At 42.7% G+C, this 21,185-nt stretch overlaps 1 protein-coding gene across 3 annotated transcripts in view; it reads left to right on the top strand.

Moving 5' to 3' along the window:
• Positions 1-21,185, top strand: part of NALCN (sodium leak channel, non-selective) — a 292,588-nt gene that overhangs the window by 229,671 nt on the left and 41,732 nt on the right. For all 3 annotated transcript variants that reach the window (XM_060287757.1, XM_060287756.1, XM_060287759.2), the window contains 8 exons: positions 13,630-13,731; positions 14,143-14,212; positions 16,736-16,827; positions 16,915-17,037; positions 19,037-19,093; positions 19,332-19,452; positions 19,548-19,679; positions 20,631-20,798. In XM_060287757.1, the coding sequence (XP_060143740.1) occupies positions 13,630-13,731; positions 14,143-14,212; positions 16,736-16,827; positions 16,915-17,037; positions 19,037-19,093; positions 19,332-19,452; positions 19,548-19,679; positions 20,631-20,798 (865 nt within the window). The remainder of the gene's footprint in view (positions 1-13,629; positions 13,732-14,142; positions 14,213-16,735; positions 16,828-16,914; positions 17,038-19,036; positions 19,094-19,331; positions 19,453-19,547; positions 19,680-20,630; positions 20,799-21,185) is intronic.

Genomic DNA, 21,185 nt, shown 5'->3' with positions numbered 1-21,185 from the left:
CCTTGATACAAAAGGGAGGTCCGCTGGAGACTTGTTTCTGTCACTCTTGATTTTCCTAAGTGTTTTGTTTTCATAGACTTATAGTCTTTAGTTTCATCTAAGAGGTTCCTCCCCAGGGAGGCATGGAAAGAAGACCTGAGCTGGAACATTTGGGCAAGTCCATCACTGGTGGGCATTAGTCACATATTAGTGTCTTAGAAATAACTTCTTAAAAAATAACAAATATCTGGGGAAAATAATACAAAACACATCCCAGATGTAAAGTATCTGGAGGACTGTTGTATAAACAGGGAAATTATTTAAGTTTAAAGTTTGGAGGAGATGATCTTCTGGGTCCCCCAGGTGTAACACAGGATACTGGACTTAGTGTTAGGAGACCTGGACCAGCGTCTGGCTCTGCTCTTCTATAACCTTAAGCTACTCACTTATCCGAGCCTCCGTTTTCTCATCTGCCTTTGTGGTGTAGACTGCCCCAAAAGGTCATCTGAATGATCTGTTGATGAAGCAAAGTGAAATGTTGATACTTATTATGTGAGGGAAGCCACCAGTTCAGCAGTCTTAATAACGTCTCAGAAGGGATAGGTCAGGGGTGGATATTCACAAGGTTGGGGGTTTGAGTTTAATTGTTTTTAGTGGGGAGGTCTGGTTGAGATTGGGCAGAATTCTTCAAATAAGAGTTTAGGTCATTTTGCAACATGTACGAATACTGAATCATTATGTTGTATACCTGAAACTAATGTCATATGTCAGTTACACCTCAATTAAAAAAAAAAAGAGTTTAGGACTCTTCAGGTAACAAGTAACAATAACAAGTAACAAGTACTTGTTATTATCGACAGGTAACCATTACTATTCGGGGGAGGGCAGCACCCAGGGTGGGGGACAGGAAGAGGTGACACACCTTCATCTCTCCACTGCCTTCAGTGCTCTTTCCACCCTCTACAGCATGACAGTTCAGTCATCAGCTATTGAGATGGAGTTTGCACTTCTGATTTTCACTTACCTTCTTGATTTGGGGTGATTCTGAGAAGAGGGAAAATAAATGGTGACTCTGGGCTGCCGTCTCTACTCCAGAAATCTGTTCTATTCTATGCCTTTTGAATTTTTAACCATATATATGTATTACCTTTAAAAAATAAATACAACTAATTTTTAGAAACAGCATTCTTAAAATATTTAGGATTGATGCCTACCTGGGCAGTGTCTTGGCCCAACTTTTGATGAGAACCAGTTAATCTGACGTAATTGGTTTGTCCAGTTGATGACCTGTTGTCGTCTAGAGAAAGGAAATGGCCCGTTACTCTGTAGCTCGGATGAGTGGATTTTTGGAAAGTTCCTGAAGCTAACAATGAAAGTACTTACGGTTAAGGCCTTAAATTCCTGGACATTCATTTCCTGGAATGAATATTCAAGTCATGTTGATGGAGAGGTCTTGATGCTTAGTATTGATAATTAAGCTGTGGGGTTACCAAGGGTCTCAATTCTCAGGGGACCCACATTTCCAAATATCCATCTTTCATTTGAAACAGGGTCGGCATTATTCCAGCAAAGAGTGTGCTGTATACCTCCCTATGAACAGGAAGTTCAAGTCCACAAATGATTTCTACACATAATCATGGTTAATTTGTATTCTTCTAATTTTTTGAAATTACTTGTCAGCTTTGAAAATTGAAATGAACTTCTGGATCTATATGGGAACACTTTTGATGAGAAACACAAGTAGGGCATTTTTACAGAACTTGAGGATAGTGTCGCAAGCTTAAACGCAGGTGACTCATTTGGCACTAATGGGCCAGACTTATCTGGAGAGCGTTGTGAGAGAGGATGGCCCACCACCTAAATGATAAAATCCAGGGTTGCTATTAAATTCACTCTTATTTTGACTTCGTCTACACCATTCAGCTCCACTAAAGAAAGCTTCCTTCAAAAGGCAGTGACCTTTACATCACATCAGATGAAATCAAAACAAAGAGCGGTGCGTTTCAAAAGCATCACTCCCTCTACTGAGATTTCTCTAATTTGAGCCCTGAAATTGAACAGAAATACATTATCATTCCTGCTAGGCTGAATACGTAGAGAAATGTCAGAATAAAATAATTAAACCTTTTACATTATTTTAGAAAGTGCCATCCTTCTGTAGTTTGCCGTCAGCGTCTCATTAGCTAGGATGGACCTTTATAACCTTTCTGAATGCTCAGTCTGCTGTGATATTTGTATTCTGATATTTGGATCGATGACATAATTTTCCTTGCCACACACTTAATTAATAATTTTTTGAATTTAGTTGAATGCTACTTACTATTAAAAAATTAAATATACATATAATGACATATGTTTGGTGAGTTTTTCTCATCATTTTAAGACAGTCATTTTTATTGATTACAAATACATGTATTTCTGGACTGGAATTTTGTGCCCTTCTTGACACTGACCTACAAAGGGCGCCTCATTCCTGTCCCAGGTCCAGTCACATAGAATATGCTGTGTCAGTGTAGTAGAAATGGAAAGAGGACAGGATTTGCAGCCAGCCACACTTGGCTTTAAGTGCCCTGAGTAGCAGTGACTCTTGGGAAGGCTCAGCTTCTCCATCTGCCAAGTAGGGCTATAGGTGACCTCATAGGAGTTAAGTGAGCATGTGTATCAAGTACTCACTTGGCAACTCAGGGGCCAAACTGAGTTATAATTCTGGCTCCATCACTTCATGGATGTTTGACATTGGGCAAGTTACTTAATGTCTCTGCACCTCCGTTTTCTCATCTGTTAAATGGGATCTATAAATTTGTAACCCCTGCCTTATAGGAGAGGATTAAACGAGTTGGTATCTGTAGGTGATTTTTCATTATTGGCAATAAGTTAGGGGAGACCCACAGTTGCCCCTGAGAGGCAGGCAATTGACAGTTACCTTTCAAAGCTGATCCTCAAGGGCGTGGTGCAGAATCTCCACTGCTGCCCAGCAGAGACTAGATCTGAGGGGCATGAAATGCTTTTGATACGTCAGTGTACTCTTTTTCCAGGTTGATTCCAAGGTTCTTGCTTACCCAGCTGGAAGCAGTCTATCTGCTGCAGCTTCACACTCAGCTAAGCCTTGCTAGGCTGGCTAACATCTTCGAGGCATCATCAGATCATTTGTTTAAATCATTTGCTGGATGACTATTGGTGGATATAGTCCCGAACTAACAGCATAGATTCCTCAGCCAAGGCTGGCATCCCCGGCGGCTGGCGGGAAGTCCCGGGCTTGGAGAACTGGGATCGTCGTAGGGCCCTAAGGGCAGCTGTCAAGTTCTCCATTCCGCTTGGCTGCACCAGGAAGTCAAACAGCCCTATCTCAGAAGCGGGAAGCCTACAGAGGCTTTGGCAGGAAGCCTAGTCAAACAGGTAGAGATCAGCATCTCGCAGGGACAGCCAGCAAAGGGAGAGGTGGGGGGGTCACAGGTGTTGGTCAAGTCAAGCCTGATGGACTTGGCGGCTGGAAGAGTGATGGTGAGTGGGATTTAAATCAAGATCATTGGCTAAGAACAGCTGGTGATCAGGGCAGGGGAGCAGCTGAACAGAAGCTGTAACTGCCGTCGTGGGCACCACGGGTAGATCAGTGACTGCTGGGGCTGAGACAAGCATGGCATCATCTTCTGCGTGGGTTGTAATACCTGCCTGGAACCTTCGGTGTGCACATCCCTTTGGCACTCCGTAACTTCGAGTGGATGAGGGCTTAGCTGGGGGTGGTCCTTCATGGGCTGTAGGCTCAATGAAGGTGTTTCTCTTGGTCCACTGTCCTCTTCGAGGGCCCAGTTCTCCGAGCTCTCTCTCCCCAGGGTCTAGGACAGATGAACTGACATCTGGGCTCTTCTCTGGGATGTGAGCATCTAAGTCATATTCCCCTGGAAGATACAGTGAACCTGATGTTGAAGAGACCGAGGAGATCATAGGAGTTTTCTAGAGGAAGGAATTCAAGTTAAATCCCAAAGATTCCCTCCGAAGGCCACCTGTTCCTGCGCACTTCGTTAGCTGTGTGAGCAGAGGAATTTGAGGAAAGGGGAAAGAGCCTGTTCATTCTTATTCTGTCCTCTCTTGTCTAGACCCAAGCTGCCAGTTCTCTGAAGTGGGCAAATTACCAGGGAGTCTAAGAGCGCTTCACAATGCAGAGCACGGGCCTCTTACCCGCTCTGCTTTTTCCCATGGGGCAAGTTCTCCTTTTCAAATGATTGTTTTGTCCATTAGCGCAGCAATTCAGCAATTTTTGATAAGGTCGTGGGAGTTCTCTGCAGCTCTGCGTTCTGGGCACGGCTAGGAAGGCATGCGCAGCATCCCCAGAGCCCGGGGCCAGACTTGCCAACTGCTCAGTGAGATGTGCTCCAGCCGTGGGAGGGGATGCACGGGAAGACCCTGAGGACGAGAAGGAGGCTGAGACTGGGTCAAATTTTTATGACCATTGGCAAGAATAACCTGAAGTTTTAAGAAAAGAGAGTATTGGGCATTAATAGGCCATTATTAATTAACTATTACTACTATCTGATTTATTAAATGTTTATTAATATATTTACTGTATTTATAGATATAAATACATAGGTTATTAGTATGAATATATTACTAGTAAATCATTAAATATTAATCAAATATTTAGTTTAAATATTATTGTAAATATTTATCTGTGACTCTATTAAGGCTGCCTAATTGTTGATTTTCCTTATTAAGATTTTTCCGATACTTAAAAACTCTTGTAGATTGTTTGGAAGACCATTTGGAGATACAGAGACTAAGTAGATGGATGTAAATTAAGTGTATTCAGAGAACAATAAACTGAGGCAATAAGATCTGTGGATACATGCATCTGAATAAAACATAAAACGGTGAAAGTTTCAAGGAGGCGAAATGTAACTTAATTGAAACAAAATAATTGCATTCTTTTTTTTTTTGCTTTCAACAACCAAACTTCCTTTCCTTGAACTCTAGAAAAAATTTTATTGAGCTACAATTAACGTATAACGTATATTAGTTTCAGGTGTGCAGCATAATGATTCCCGGGGATTTGTATATATTAGGAAATGACACCACAAAGAAGTCTAGTCAACCTCCGTGACCTTACATAGTAAAATAATACATTCTAAAGATGTTTTCCTAGGTAGTACCTGATTTGTGGTAATCAAAATATATTTCATTGACATAGTATATGATTTGTAGGTTATTTTTAGGTAAGCCCCCAAAGTGATTGTAATAGTACTATGAATTAGGAGAGCTGCTATTAAGCTGCTATTACCTAACAAATTCAAGGAGCTATTTTGAACAGGTTTTTCTTTTACTATTTTATCATTGAAGGGTAAAGTAGTAAATAATATAGGAGAATACATATCTCTAGAAAAATCGGTTCATACGGTTTACGCAACATTTGGAAAATTTCACTTTTGTTATAATAAAAAGTTCAACCTTTGCATTGTAATGGACATTTTTCTGAGTCCATAGCAGGGTTACTAAATTCGAACCCCAGTGAATGATGTGGGGTTTCAGACATTTGCTGAATTTGGATAGATGCACTAAAGGCATGGATTTCCCATGAGGTCATTTTCTTTTTCACGTATGGTATCTACGTATGATAAGACGTAAGGCTTCTTTCATTTTTCAGTCTACAAGAGGTTCTGGTTGTTGGTGTATTTACATGTCTACGTATGAAAACATTTTCATGAAAAACACAAGATTGGAAGGAACTAATTCACTGTTGCTATTGAAGAGCCGTACTCAGGACTGGGCTGACTCACAAAGGAGCGGGATACTTAACTGGAGTAAAAACGCAGCTATTCCCTCATCGCAGCAAAAGGCTGGTACAGAGGCGCTCCCCTATTAGCATCACTGGGTCCCTGCTTTCGAGGATCACGTTGTCACTTACATGGAGGCAGGTAAGAGCCCCTTCCAGGAAACACTCATTATCTCTTCTCTTACCCAGTTCTACAGCCATAGTTTTACATAATTACCACTAAAGGACTATCTTCCTATTGTCTGTTGATGTGATTACATTATCTTAACCACATCTGATAATACTTGACAAGGTGCAGCTCAAGATTTGAGTAAAATCCTTCAAATTTAGTGTCCTGCAAAGCTACACTGCTGTTCCTTTAGATGGTAATTACGTTTAATACCAGATGGTATCGTCGTGTAATCTAAGTTTTCTATAACGGATGAAAATAATTTGAAGACTCACAGGCCTCTCTCTTTCCTTACAGAAGGTACGGGCTTTTCCCACACCCTCGTTCTGGAACATTAAGAAAGAAAATGTGGAGACGGAGAAGAAAGAAACCGAGGACCCCCTGCTGCTGTTTCTATAAACAACTAGTGGTGTTTAAAGGCTAATAAAGCTCCAAGATCTCTCTTAGAACCATCACCTTTGGGCCAATTTTAAAATATTTTAGATGGAGAAATGTCAAGAAAAATAGAGACAGTTTCTTAAGACATGATTCTCTCCCCTCAACCTCCATAAAAGATTTTATATAAATATATGGCTGTCATATAAGGGGCAATTGAAATTCCACAGCACAAAGGCAATGCAGAGAAGAAGAAAAAAAAAAGAGTCAATCTTTCATATGTTTTTTTCAAAGCCTTGGCAAGAAACCAGGGGTAATATTTTTGCAACTGGGAATGTGTGTTTGCTGAAGAATATTCCCACATTTGAATCATCCTCAGGGGTCCTAGGCTTGTTTTACTTTCAAAGGTAGAGAGGGCATCACATTAACCCCAACTGGGAAAAGGAAAATGCCCCACTGTAATTCTCCTCCAGGGAGCAGGGATAAAGGGATTACATATGCCTGCATAATGGAGAATTTCCTCACTCAGACAAGACAAAAGACTTCATTATTTTTCACCAGACACTTGAAGCCTTGTGTCTCCCGGTTCCAGAAGCCAAGAAGGCCGACCAAGTTTGTTTAATTTTAAACCGCTAGATGGAGTTTCTAAGAAACCGGCCTTCCAGGACTGGCCATTATGAAGAGATAAAGAGAAGATATTGAAGACCTTCATGCCACGACTCTTAGGGTCTTTCCCCTAAGACGAGCGAGACCTTCCCTGAAGATCACAGAGTGTGTCTTCGATACCTGAGCTTTGCTTTTTCTCTAGGCAGCAAAGAAATAAACACTTTCTTCCTGAAAACATATTTCTTTGATCCTTATGTGAGACCAAAAGGCATCTAAATCCTCATGAAAAATTTAAAGTGGCAAAATAGAACTTAATTGAACATTCGAGTAATTTTCCTTCTGACTAGGTCTGTTCCTGAGTAGCCTTAACCATGTGTGCATCTCATTTCTTACTGGTGCAGTATGAAAAGTGCCAAATTCCTCAGTTATTTACTGAAATAGTAAATAACTATTTAATAGTTGTATAACTATTAAATATGTACTATTTCAGCTTGGCAGTAGATTCCTGTCAGACAAGATGCACAGTGACCCTGTTCCCAGTGACAGATCCAATCTCCTGTTGAAGAAATTGATTTCAGCTCAGCTTCATGCTGGCTTGCAAGTCTCCCTTAATAGCTCTCTCATAGAATATAGCTAAAGATTTATAAACTTCCTACTTGCAAGAAGCAATGTCTGGTTTTTTGTTACCGTTTCAGGGTCTCATCTGTTATAGGTGTGCAGCCCGCTTCTTGAGTGGTGTAGTATTCTAACTTGAGATCAAATTAAGATTATTTAACTTCCCCCTTCGAAAGCATATTTCAGACACGAAAGCCTATTTCAAAGGCATGTTTCTGCTTTGTGATTATTTCCGTGCTTCCTGAGCGTGAAGGGATCAAAAAAGAAATGAAGACACTTGATCTTCGCAGAAGATGTCAAGGTTCCTTCGTGGAACAGATGTTTCTTGAGCGCCTACTGTGTACAAGGTGAAGTAATCAGTGACCAAGCAGAGTGTCTTGGAGCTGTTTGGAGCGCGGCATGGGTGAGGAACTGCAGGACCAGTGACAGCGATGTGGGGGTGAAGCTGGAAGGGCAGGTTGGAAGCAGACCCTACAGGACTTTGCAAGTCAAGCTGAGCTTTTGGTCTTCATCTTTCTCTGAAGAGCAGTAGGATGTTGAAGATTTTAAGGCAGTGTTGGTAGCTGTATTCGTTATCTGTTGTTATGTTGCAAATACTCCACAACGCAGTGATTTACACAGCATGTGGATAACCTCACAGTTTAAGCCAGGAAGCTGGGCCTGGCTTAGTGGGGTCTCTGGCTCTGGGTCTTTCACAAAGCTGCAGGCATTTTGACGGGAATGGGCGGAACGCCCTGCCCAGCTCGCTTGCACGGTTACGGATGAGCTGGTGCGCCTCCTGGGCTGTCGGATGAATGCTTCACTTCCTCAAGGGCTGTTCACGGGAGGGCAGCCTCACCCCTTTAGGAAGGGGGTCCCTCCATAGCACAGCTCCCAACAAGGCAGCCTTCGTCCCCAGAGCAAGCCAGAGACTGCGGAAGATGAAAGCACAGTGTCTGGTGACCTCTTCCATCTCTTCTGCCTTATGTTTGTTTAAAGCAAGTCTCCAAGTCCCGCCCACACTAAGGGGCTGCACATGGGCATGGAAACCAGGAGGTGGGGTCATCGGGGGCCATCTGAGGATCACCTGCCGCAATCACACCATGGATGGTCACTTCAGAAGTCACTTTGCTTGGGATAATAATACGTTTGTGGAGACCGCTTAAGAGGCTGTGGCTCTGGTCCAGAGTGTACATCACTGCTGATCGGTCAGAACAGAGAAGACTTCCTTTCCAACACAGACCTGTGTCCAACTTGCTCTTCTGTCCTCCACCGTCTATGGAATGTTTTAACATCAACCGTGACATAGGACAAGAAAAGAAAGTCAATAATAGCAACTAAAGTTCAAATCGAGCATTTATGTTTCCAAAGCGCTTGCACATTCATAATCCTACTTGATTCCTCCCACTCCCTATGAAGTCAGTAGCAAAGGTATCATTGTCACCACATCTTACACGTGGGGCATGGAGGCTCGGAGAAGGCATGTCACTTGCCTGAGGTCCCACAGATGGGAAAAGCTGAGGTCAGAAGTGCGTGGTTCCAAACCATGTGTTTTCTCAAATCATCTTCTCCGTTTGGCCTCCAGACAGAGGCAGAACTTTCTGTTCGCTTCTGTGCTGCTGGGTGGAGACCTGCAAACCTCTGCGGCTTTGCTACTTTGAACCTGAGACTAGCGAGTTCTAAATCCTGCCCCCATGCTCCCCTCACTTCACTCTCTGTACACCCCCATCTCCCCCTTCACGTATCCGTCCTGTCCATCCGTCAGCCCATTCGCGTGCCGGGAACTGCGCTTCTAGGAATATGGGTTTGAGTGATGAAATGGTCCCTGAGAAATGTACAGTCTAATAAGGGAGGTAACTAAGGATGGCCAAATGCCACAAGCATTAAACAAGCTCAGTCAATAACATGCTGCAGGAACACGGAACATCAGACATAATCCTGCGCTTTCACATCGGTGAAATATTTATTTCTCACTTGATGTTACTTATCAGAACCCATTTATATCAAAGTTTGTAATTATATGACGCACGTCAAAACGTGATGTGGTACTTCCTAGTATGGGTTACAGTTGATGCTTGTATGTATAATGAAAGTGTATTTCCTTTTAAAAACAATAAAGAAAGCTTTTACCATACTTGCATGGGAACCTTGGCACATTGCATTCGGGAATATGTAGCGTCTTAGTAGCATCTGATTGTGCCAGATTGAAGTGACTTTTCTCCCAAATTTATTATTTTCTTAAATAACAAAATATTTTACATTTATCAGAGAATGTGACAATGGCTTATGTATGAGGCTGTTTTATCTATGCAGAAACCTAACATTGCATCCTTCCTACACCTGCTTCAAAGCCCAGGTGTCCTCAGGGTGGAAGTACAGTGCACCTGCTTTCCCACACCCTTGCCCCCGCCAGGCCCCTCCTACCCCAGATCCATCTCCTTTTATCTGAGTTTCTTCCTTCATCCATAGGGAACTCGTTTTTGACAACTAGCCTCCTTGTATAATATAATTAGATTTTTCCTTTTTTTTTTTTTTTTTTTGGCGGTACGCGGGCCTCTCACTGTTGTGGTCTCTCCTGTTGCAGAGCACAGGCTCCGGACGCGCAGGCTCAGCGGCCATGGCTCACGAGCCCAGCCGCTCCACAACATGTAGGATCCTCCCAGACTGGGGCACGAACCCGTGTACCCTGCATCGGCAGGTGGACTCCCAACCACTGCACCACCAGGGAAGCCCCCATATGTTTTCTTTCAGATGGATTTATGTATCTGTAGAAAAGTTTTTTCTGTACCATTAGCTGTTTTTTTGAGGGGAGGGTGATTATTATGGACAAATAGCTAGTTATTAACTATAATGGGTACCTTGCCTAGAAGAAAATTTTGCCTTTTAATTTTAGTAAGATTCTACCACCATACTTAAAAGGGGGGAAGCGTAAACCTTTAAGAGCCTTTCATGAACTGCCTTTCATGTGCCCCCCTCAAAAAAAGATTGCCTTTGCCCAATTTGCTATGAATATGACCCTCAGTTTTCAGCAAAGAAACCCTAGCATTTACCTTTAGAGTTTCCTAGTTTGAAAGACACTGGACATCCTCGAAGGAAAGAACGAGATGTCAGAGCATTTGGTCTGAGGAGAGACTGGGCAAGGGGACTGACTGCTAAATGAAGACAGAAACTGTTGGCCTTGGTTTTGGTACCAGATCTGGGGGTGAGGTGCTGGGATGTGGGTCTGGCACAGGGGGTCAGAGAGTCACATTGAGCCTGAGGCTCCAAAGGGGACCGTTAACACCCACCTGCCTGAGTTCACCCTGCTCAGATCACAGGGCACCTTGTTACCGCAGGAAAGGAGGAGGTGAGTCGGCAGCCTCTGCTCAGAGAACAAGAAGATTCTGGCAGGGGCCTCCCACCCAGGAAGCGAGAACCACCGAGGCTGATGCTCTGAAGTCACCTGTTAGTATTTCAACTGGCCCAGAGTTAGTGAACATTTTCTTCTTTTTTTCCCATCAGTATCTAGTTTGAAATTGTTCCAGCAAACAGCGCTTATAACGTAGAAGGAAGTGGTAGGAAAAGGATAGTAAGGCAAATGGTTCTATATGTTACATTTAAGTGGATGTCTTAGTCTGATTAAGCACGGGTTTTCTGATTGTAGGATAGAACTAAAAAGCCAGCCCCCATCAACCCCACCCCAGATGAGTGCGAATCACAGGGAACCTGAAGGCTCACCAATGGACTGCAGACATTCATGTCACGTGTATGGCTGAAACTCCAGCCCATTTGAGTATTATTTTCTGAATTCTCTAGACCCAACAGAAAAGAGGGAGCTGATCTTGAAGCAAAGAGGAAAAGAGGGGTTGCTTTCTCACCCCAACTTCAGCCACGCTATTGGTGGAGGAGATGGAAGAGGTGGTGTCATAGGGTGGGGGTAGGGGGACTTCCAATATGAGTTTGTCTCCATGGAGACCTGCTTGTCTTGTTCAGTCAGAGGAGGGCGTCTCAGGTGTGGTCCTGACTCTTCTCCAGCAAGGATGCCCAGGCATCCTCAGACTGGGCTTTCGGGCAGACACCAGCAGTTTTTTTTTTTTAATCACAGGCAGCTTAAAACCAGTTACATTCTATATACTTCAAGCATAGCAGGGATGCCCAACTCAAATGGGTATTTTATAATCAAGTTGTATGTGTTTTGTATTTAAGACCTATAGGTCGTATGTACTTTTAGGGAAGAGTCTTGTGACAAAAAGTAAAAGTTACTAAGTGGTTAAAATTCAAGTCTTTTTTAAAATATTGAAGTACAGTTGATTCAAAATGTGTTAGTTTCTGGTGTACAGCAAAGTGATTCATATTACATATATACATATATATCTGAATCTTCTTCAGATTCTTTTCCATTATACAATAGTTTATTACAAGATAATGAATATAGTGCCCTGTGCTATACAGTAGGACCTTGTTGTTTATCTATTTTATATATAGTATTTTGTACCTGCTATACAGGGATAAATTAGGAGTTTGGGATTAGAAGATACAAACTACTATATATAAAATTGAAGGTTAAGTCTTGACTGTTTACACAAATAGCAAGGCTCTGTATATCTATGCCGGAATAACATTGTTCTCCAAATAGATTTTTTTCAGAATGCCTTCATGATTTTCAGACCTTTGTCCAAAAAATAATTCATAATGTACATAATATGAGATCATCCTATACCTTTGTCAACTCAGCTGAACTTACAAATGCATCTTCCTCTTCGACCCCATTGCAGTCCTGGAAATAGCACAGTCTCTATATATCACTGCCATAAACCCTTGTTGTTCAATAAAATTTTGACTTGGATTTTATCTCAAAATGTTCCATGTTGCTCATTAAACTAAGAAGAGTGATTTGGGGACATTATTTCCTGTCATGCATTTACATTTGTTGCATGTGTATGATTTCTCATAGGTATTCCTCGTAATTATCTTCACTGGCATCAAAACCATTTTTAAGTACTTGAAAATACACATGATATCATAAGAGATGCTGTTTTAAGTATGCTGAACAGACATAGATCTTTTTCTCGAAGATCTTAACTCTGAGACAGACAGTAATAATATAACTCAAAGCCAATCTAGAAATGCAATTTAGGAGCCATAAATACGAAAGTGTTACGAATGCAGTGACAGAAGTACATGGGTTCCAGTTTGAACACATATGGTGTCATAAAATTTGCATATCACAAAATCATTGCATTTTAGGTCTATGAGTTTTCTTCAAGATCAAGGCCTTTTCCTCGCTTTATGGAGAATGAAACTGAGCCCAAAGATCCCTCAACTGGTTCGTGACAGTGTTGCCTTGGAACACAGGTCTCTTAACCATGGATTTCTTTTCTTTCCATTTGCCTACTACATCAAGGGAATTCCTGTCATTTCCAGTTGGAGAGAGCTTCCTGGAGAAGAAATGTTTTCTCTCCAAATCATTCGCACCACAGGTGTTGAGTCACCCAATTGTCTTCACTCATTAGCAAATCTGAAATTAACACAAGCCTGGTTACCATTTAAAGCGAACATGTTTTAAAAAGTCTTCAGAGCTTTGTGACTACAAAGAAAGTGGCAACTGGTTACCTGTAAGCCACAGGCTTTCAGCTGACGTTTCTCTAGGTATTCATTCCAGCTTTAATTACTTGTCTTTTCTATTAGTTTTTTGCTTCTAACTTTACCCTTTCCTAGCGTTCTGCAGAATCTCCTTGGAACATATATTCCATCAGCCCGGGAGCCTAGGTGGACAAATCCTTCCCTAAGGGCTTTTATTAGAAACCTCCCTGTCTAAATTGAAAACCAGCATCATGGGTACCTGTGGTTAGGCTGGCCCTTCGGCTTACAGAGTCCTGGTAGAGGCTCTTCTGTTTGAGGTGGGGATGGAATGGGGACACATGGGGAGGGGATTGTTTTCTATTTATTTTCCAGCACCTTTTCGTGGCTATGATCGTTCTGTTTTGAAAGTGTTCTTGACACAGAACCTGAAGCTCATTTACATTATTGGCAATGTGTCATTTGCTGTACTTTGTCTTATCATTGGTGTTTCCTTAAGAATAAGAAGAATAATGAGCAGTTATGCATTATTCATCCCAAGTGTACAAATCAGGCATTTATCTGCGGCTCCTTTTTTTTCTAGAGCTTGCACTCGACAGCGCATGCTGAGCGGATCATTTGAGGGGCAGCCAGCGAAGGAAAGGTCAATTCTCAGCGTGCAGCACCATATCCGCCAAGAGCGCAGGTAAATACACCGGAAGACAAGGCTGCAGGGAAACGAAGGAAAGGAGCTTTACAGGAAGCACCACCGACCCCTGGTCAGGAGGCAGGCCCGGGTGAAGAGCTGAGTTCTGTTTGCTAATGGCAACAGTAATAAAACTCACAATGAGATTCAAAGCATCAAAACATCTTTCAAAAACCCTTCCCTTGGTGATGATAGCCAAATTCTCACTTTTAAGATCAGAAGGAAAAATTCTGAATTTTGTTAGATGAGATCAAAGGCAGGTGGATAGACTATAACTTTTGCTATAAAAAGAAATATTAAGCATTTGTGATGCTGTCAGGAGTTATTTTATTTCATTTTTATGATGGTCATTGCTTAAAAGTCCAAATTTGGTCTCGAGATGTATTGATCAGTTGGTTGTGATTGTTTTAGGTCACTAAGACACGGATCAAACAGCCAGAGGATCAGCAGGGGGAAGTCTCTTGAAACTCTGACTCAAGATGTAAGTTCTAAGCAATGCTTTGGATTTTGGAAGTGTGATTGTGAAAACGTATTTAAATGGTTGAAATACGGAAAAGCGACCATAAACCGTAGAAAGATCTGGACATCCTGCAAAGCACATGTCTTCGTTTAGATAGTAACACAAAAGTGAAATATCAGACGCATTTGACTGAAATTAAAGACATTTAAAGCATTTTATGGCAATGAATCACATCCGTAACTCTAAATATTTACTAATTTCCAAATACAGATCCAGTGTCTATCATTTCAGAGTTAACATACTAGGAAATAAAATTTTATTTCTAGAGGAATTTTTCTGTCAAAGACTGCACAAGATTTCCCAAGAATTTCTTTGCTTTTCAACTCTAGGTCATTCATCTATTCATTAACTGACACAGTAAAATATTTATCAACTACTTATGATGTGCCAGGTCCTGTTCTAAGGGATGAAAAGTAGCAGGGAAACAAGACAGAATTCCTGCCCTGTAGGAGCTTACCTTCTAGTGAAAGATACGAACAGTAAGCAAGCAGACAAATACTGTCAGTACAACCCTTTCTGGGTATGATTTCGTTTCCATCATCTCTTCATTGCTGTGGCAGGTTTGCTCTGTACTACAAAGAAAAATCACTAGTTCAAAGCGCTTTCCTTCAGTGAGATTCCACAGAAATGTATGGTCTACTTAAGCATCAAATTAGAAAATGGCTTTGAAAATGTGTGTTTAAAAACACACAACAAAAGGCCCAATTTGAATAGTCTCCATTCCAGAGGCTTAATTCTTCTTTAAAGACTTTTTATTGTATTTTCTACATAGACATATAACGAAAATCCATACTTCGTCTTCTCCATAGCAAAAGGTCACGAGGTTCTGCTTATTTCATAAGAGATCTCTCCTAGTGTCTTTTCCTCCAGAATAGAAGCCATTTAAAATAGGGAGCTTTAGGGCTTCCCTGGTGGCGCAGTGGTTGGGAGTCTGCCTGCCGATGCGGGGGACACGGGTTCGTGCCCTGGTCCGGGAGGATCCCACATGCCGTGGAGCGGCTGGGCCCGTGAGCCATGGCCGCTGAGCCTGCGCATCCGGAGCCTGTGCTCCGCAAGGGGAGAAGCCACAGCACTGAGAGGCCAGCGTACCGCAAAAAAATAAACAAACAAAAAATAAAATAGGGAGTTTATCTTTGTCACTTATTCCAAATGATAGAAGATACAGATCATTACATCCAAGGAATGCTTTTCTATAAAATCAATCCAGTTAGTTGAACAATGGTTCTCCATCTTCTACGGCAGCCAACCTTTTTGGCACCAGGGACGGGTTTCATGGAAGACAGTTTTTCCACGGACGGGGGGGTGGTGGTGTGGGGTGTGGTGGGGGATGCTTCAGGCAGTGATGCAGGCGATGGGGAGCCATGGGGAGGGATGGGGAGCCATGGGGAGGGATGGGGAGCCATGGTGAAGGATGGGGAGGGATGGGGAGCCATGGGGAGGGATGGGGAGGGATGGGGAGCCACGGGGAGGGATGGGGAGCCACGGGGAGGGATGGGGAGCCACGGGGAGGGATGGGGAGCCATGGGGAGGGATGGGGAGCGGCAGATGAAACTTCGCTCGCTTGCCCGTCGCTCACCTCCTGCTGTGCAGCCTGGTTCCTAACAGGCCCCGGACTGGTACCAGTTCTGTGGCCTGGGGGTTGGGGACTCCTGTTCTATGGAGTAAAAACCAGAGTCAAGATCCTAATGATCCACCTTCCGCTATCCTGCTGGCCTCAGCTCTTCCTATTCTCTGTCCTGTCCTCCACCCACCCTGCGTCCTGGGTGTTCAACCTGTGAACACACAGACCCACCCCTCCCCAGAAGCACACATTTCTCCAGATGTCCAGTGACCTGCATCCTCCTAGTTTTTGCTCAAAGAACAGCTCCTTAATGAGACCTGCTATGACTTTGTGCTCTCTGTCCTGTGTCCCAGGGGTCCGCAACACCCGTCCTCAGCCTGTCGCACAGCAAGAGGTGAGCGGCGGGCTAGTGAGCAAAGCTTCATCTGCCGCTCCCCATGGCTCCCCATCTCTCCCCATCGCTTGCATTACTGCCTGAAGCATCCCCTGGGTCTGTGGAAAAATTGTCTTCCACAAAACCGGTCCCTGGTGCCAAAAAGTTTGAGGACCGCTGCCCTATCCCCCTCTGTTTTTAACCAGAGCACTAAACCTCTTCTAACCTTCTTATTTATTTTGATTTCATTTTTAATCTGTCTCCCCTGATGAGAACATTAGCCACACAAGAGCAGGGATTTTGTCACTTTTTCCCCTTTTGCCGTATCCACAGCACTACAACAGTGCATAGCACATAACAGGTTCTCAATAAATGTTTTCACTGGAAAAAAAAATACGCTTTTGAGGAAAAAAAAATATCCTTGCTAAGATGACTGTGGCCATTCAAATATTTAGAAAGTATTTATCTCCTTTTTTTTAATGGTCATCTTGGAGGAGGACTGTCAGAAAAATCTCCCACGTTGATGTGTCTCCTTTCATTTTACTTCTAGCATTCCAATACAGTGAGATATAGAAATGCACAAAGAGAAGACAGTGAAATAAAGATGATCCAGGAGAAAAAGGAGCAAGCAGAAATGAAAAGGTACGGGCAGGGTAGTGTTTTGAGGCTCTCGTCTGGGGAAGGCAGACGTGCCCGTAGCCTAACTCTCGCACGATTTTCCTGGTCCAGGAAAGTGCAGGAAGAGGAGCTGAGGGAGAACCACCCGTACTTCGATAAGCCCCTGTTCATCGTGGGTCGGGAGCACAGGTTCAGAAACTTCTGCCGAGTGGTGGTCCGAGCTCGATTCAACGCGTAAGTGACTCCACTGCAGCCAGGGGTTTGGCCCTGAGTCATGCAAACAGCAGGGGGAGTTGTCACCCGAGGAAGGAGGATCGTGTCGTCCTGATGGGGTCACCACATAAACCGTGGGCTAAATGACCATGCTGCTTCTCGTGGCTGAGCCGCCGACCAGGGGGGAAACAAACAAAGGTTGCAAGTAGGTAACATTTATAGAAAACACACGTTTATGAAGCACTTCACAGCCATTCTTATTTGTTCAGTTCCACAGGCGCCCAAGATGTTTAGAGCAGAGTTGTTAACTCCATATTTTATTTTGGAGACAGTTAACCAAGGGGAGACGGAATGACAGAGCTGAGGTCACTGCCCACATCTTCTTTTAGACTCGCTGTTTCTTTGTGGTCAAAATACCATAATTCTAGAATAGTGCAAAATAGAAATCAAGTCGACTAGTGCTTCTATTACCAACTCCTATGAGAAGAAGACCCACTGGGCAGTGTCCCTGTCCCTCCCCACGTGGAAGAAATGTGCGAGAGGGTGTCAAGGTGACCAGCCCAGGGGATGCTGCATTTGGGACAAGCCAAGCCACGTTTAGCAGGCAACCAGTGGAGGAGGTGGGATTCTTGTCACGCACAACTCTGAGTAAATACCCAGAAGACGTTACGGGTCTGGAGAAAGTGTGAAAACGTTCCATTCGGTAGTTGTACCTTCCCTGATACCATCATTAGTAGCACATGTATGAGCATTACTGTATGTTATGGGCTGAATTGTGCCCCCCTCGTCCAGAGAAATTCAGATGTTGAAGCCCTAATCCCAGCCCCTTAGAATGTGACCTTACTTGGAGATAAGGACTTTAAAGAGGTAATTAAATTAAAATGAGGTCATTCAGGTGCACCCTAATCCTATATGACTGGTGTCCTTGTAAGATGAGGAAACTTGGACACAGACTGCTATAAGGAGGGACAATGTGAAGACGGCCGTCTACAAACCAAGGAGAGAGGCCTGGAGCAGATCCTTCCCTCACAGCCTCAGGAGGTGCCAACCCTACTGCCACCTTCAACTCAGACGTCCACCTCCAGAACTGGGAGAAAATAAGTTTCTGTTATTTAAGCCCCTCAGCCTGCAGTCCTTTGTTACAGCAGCCCTAGGAAACTAATACATTCTCCTAACCCCTCAGGGCTGGAGGAGACCTCAGGAGCCATTTGGGGTCATTTGTGTTCCCTCTTCTCCAACAGAGGAGGGCATTTAGGTCAGCCGAGGGTAAGGGCTTTGCTCAAGGATGCCAGCTAGGGCCCTCTCTGACTGCCAGTCTACTGTTCTTTCTGCTATTCTAGAAAGACCTTCGCAGTTTAAAGCACCTGAGTGATAGTGATTTAAAACCCTGAGTTTTCACAAAGCATCAATAGGAAGAAGCTGGCAGTGTAGAGTTGATTTGATCAGTTCCCAAATTGGGTTTTTCATCTGAAATTATCCCATTGGCTGTCTCCATGTTTACATCTAATTGTTAATTCTTGAAGACTGGTCATGGGCTTCCTGAAAGTAAAAGTTATAAATCCCCACCCCAAGAAATTCTATATAAATTACTCCACACGATCATAATTAAATACAGAGCAAAGAATTCTATTTAATTTATGGATATTTAATTAAATAATTATGAGGAAAAGCGCCAAACTGCTAAGGCAAAGACTTTGAATGTTTTTAAATGGAAGTCAAAATTTAATTTTGTAATATCTGTGTCAGAAATTGTTGAATGGCGTCATGAATTCTGAAATCAGGCATTTTGAAAAATGTAAACTTTGCTTTCCTAAGCATCAATTGCAAACTCTTCTGATTTTTCTTTGATCTAATGTTCTCTGCCTTCCAAAGTCACATACAGTTAACATATATCATAACAGACATTTTGTAGAGGATGTGAGAGAAATTTTAGGTAGATGAGATGTTTATACGTACCATGCTGCCGAGTTATAACACGCATACTGTGTCACAGAGTTTATATGTTTGTTCTCTCTTACAGATCTAAAACAGATCCGGTCACGGGAGCTGTGAAAAATACAAAGTACCATCAACTTTAGTAAGCATTACAAACTCTGTTTCCATGCACATTTGAAGTTTGCATGTACTATTTTATGCCGCATAAAAATATAAAAATTCCCTTTATTTTCTTGTTATATTGTGCTGTGAAATAGACGATTGGCGATTCATTTAAACAATGCCAGTCACGTTTATAGAATCACAGATGCATTGTCTCTGACTTTCAGCAACCTTTCCTAGAGTGTTTGCGTTTCTCAGTTTTGTCTGGTCTTTGGCAGTGATTTGCTGGGATTGGTGACTTACCTGGACTGGGTCATGATTATCGTAACCATTTGCTCCTGCATATCCATGATGTTCGAATCCCCCTTCCGGAGAGTCATGCACGCACCCACTTTGCAGGTACTCTGCCGAATCTCAACTCACAGCTAAGTGGAGAAACGCTGACCTGCAATTTTTGCATTCATTGTGACCAACCTGCCTTCTGCCCATTTCAGATCGCCGAGTATGTGTTTGTGATATTCATGAGCATTGAGCTTAATCTGAAGATTATGGCAGATGGCTTATTTTTCACTCCAACTGCTGTCATCAGGGACTTTGGTGGAGTCATGGACATATTTATATATCTTGTAAGTCTTCGGTTATTTCCTGAATATAAAATATAATGGTTTTGTAAAATCTCCTGCATTTCTTGGTACAAGAGTGAGATACGTGAGTCACAGAGGTTTAGGTGCCATTAACTGAGTTCCTAAGTAGAGCAGTAGTTTAGTATAGGCAAGTAAAGGGCATGCATGTAAAATCTAAATAAAAAGCATTAAAAATATTTGTGGATATGGTTCAAATACATCAACCACATTCCTGTATGCATAAGACATACATTAATGAGGTCTAAGGTAGCAAATCTAGTTTGCACACCACAATTCTTGTGGCACCTATACTAAAAACAAACGAAACAAAACAAAAAAACTATATAAGTGATCAATGAGCCGCTTATCACTAAAAGCAAACTAGAGAGAGTATGCCAATTCCAACACACAAAATACCAGGCCAGAGAAGGCAACCATTCAACTATCTATTTAAACGGGGAAACCATAGGAAGGGACTCAAAGAAATTTCTTTCTGTATGTCCAAGAAGGCATAAAATCAGTGTCTTTTCCAACACAACAAGGAGAAATGTGACCATTAACATGTAGCATGTTTAGATCATTAACAAAATAGTGAGTATTCAGTCCAGTGTGAGGTTTAGTATCCTTGATCAAAGGAATTTCAATCCTGCTGACTTCTGCGGAGCCTCCAGTATATATGTTAAAAGAAGGGGCAGGAGGCACTGGAGTACCCACACCCACGGTGTGGGCACCCCCATTTCACACCCCCTGCAAACACCTGATGACTTCCTTTGGGGCTGCTCACAGGTCTGGATCAAGTCCGTAGAGATGAGTTGCATGTACACCCAGCGAATGCTTGCCCCACATAACACGTGGAGTCTCTGCTAAAGGAAACTTGTGGCCAGCTGGCTCACAGAAAATGTAGATAGTAGAGGATAAATTGCATAAATTCTAGAGATTATTTTTTCCCTCTAGGTGAGCTTGATATTTCTTTGTTGGATGCCTCAAAACGTGCCTGCGGAGTCGGGAGCTCAGCTCCTACTTGTTCTCCGCTGCCTGCGACCTCTGCGGATATTCAAGCTGGTGCCTCAGATGAGGAAAGTCGTTCGGGAACTTTTCAGCGGCTTCAAGGAAATTTTTCTGGTACGTTACAGTCACCCTTTACTCCTGGTTCACGGAGTACAGCTCTCTTAATGTAGCAAATGAGGGGATAAAGTGAGTCTCGCTTGTCAAGGTTAAGTGTACCATTTTGTTTATTGCCAGAAGATTGTAAAGGTACTAGCAAAACACAACACAGATTCAAAGACTTTACCCATGGATGCTTCTGGCTTATTGGTATATTTAATTCAACAAATATTTTTAGTAAATTAAAGGGAAGCCTTCTGGAAAGTACAGTGGAAGGAGAATCCAAAGAGAGAGAATTTTCTGACACTTCCATTCCTAACTCTTGACCCTAATTTATACTCTGGGTTTTAGTTGCCCCACCTGGAAATTAAGAAGAAGTTTCAACACCATCGAATTCACAAACAA

This window comes from Globicephala melas, chromosome 18 (assembly GCF_963455315.2).
Source record: "Globicephala melas chromosome 18, mGloMel1.2, whole genome shotgun sequence".
Lineage (NCBI taxonomy): Eukaryota > Metazoa > Chordata > Mammalia > Artiodactyla > Delphinidae > Globicephala > Globicephala melas.
Note: the sequence above shows the minus strand (reverse complement) of the source record. Positions and strands in the feature narration are given on the sequence as shown.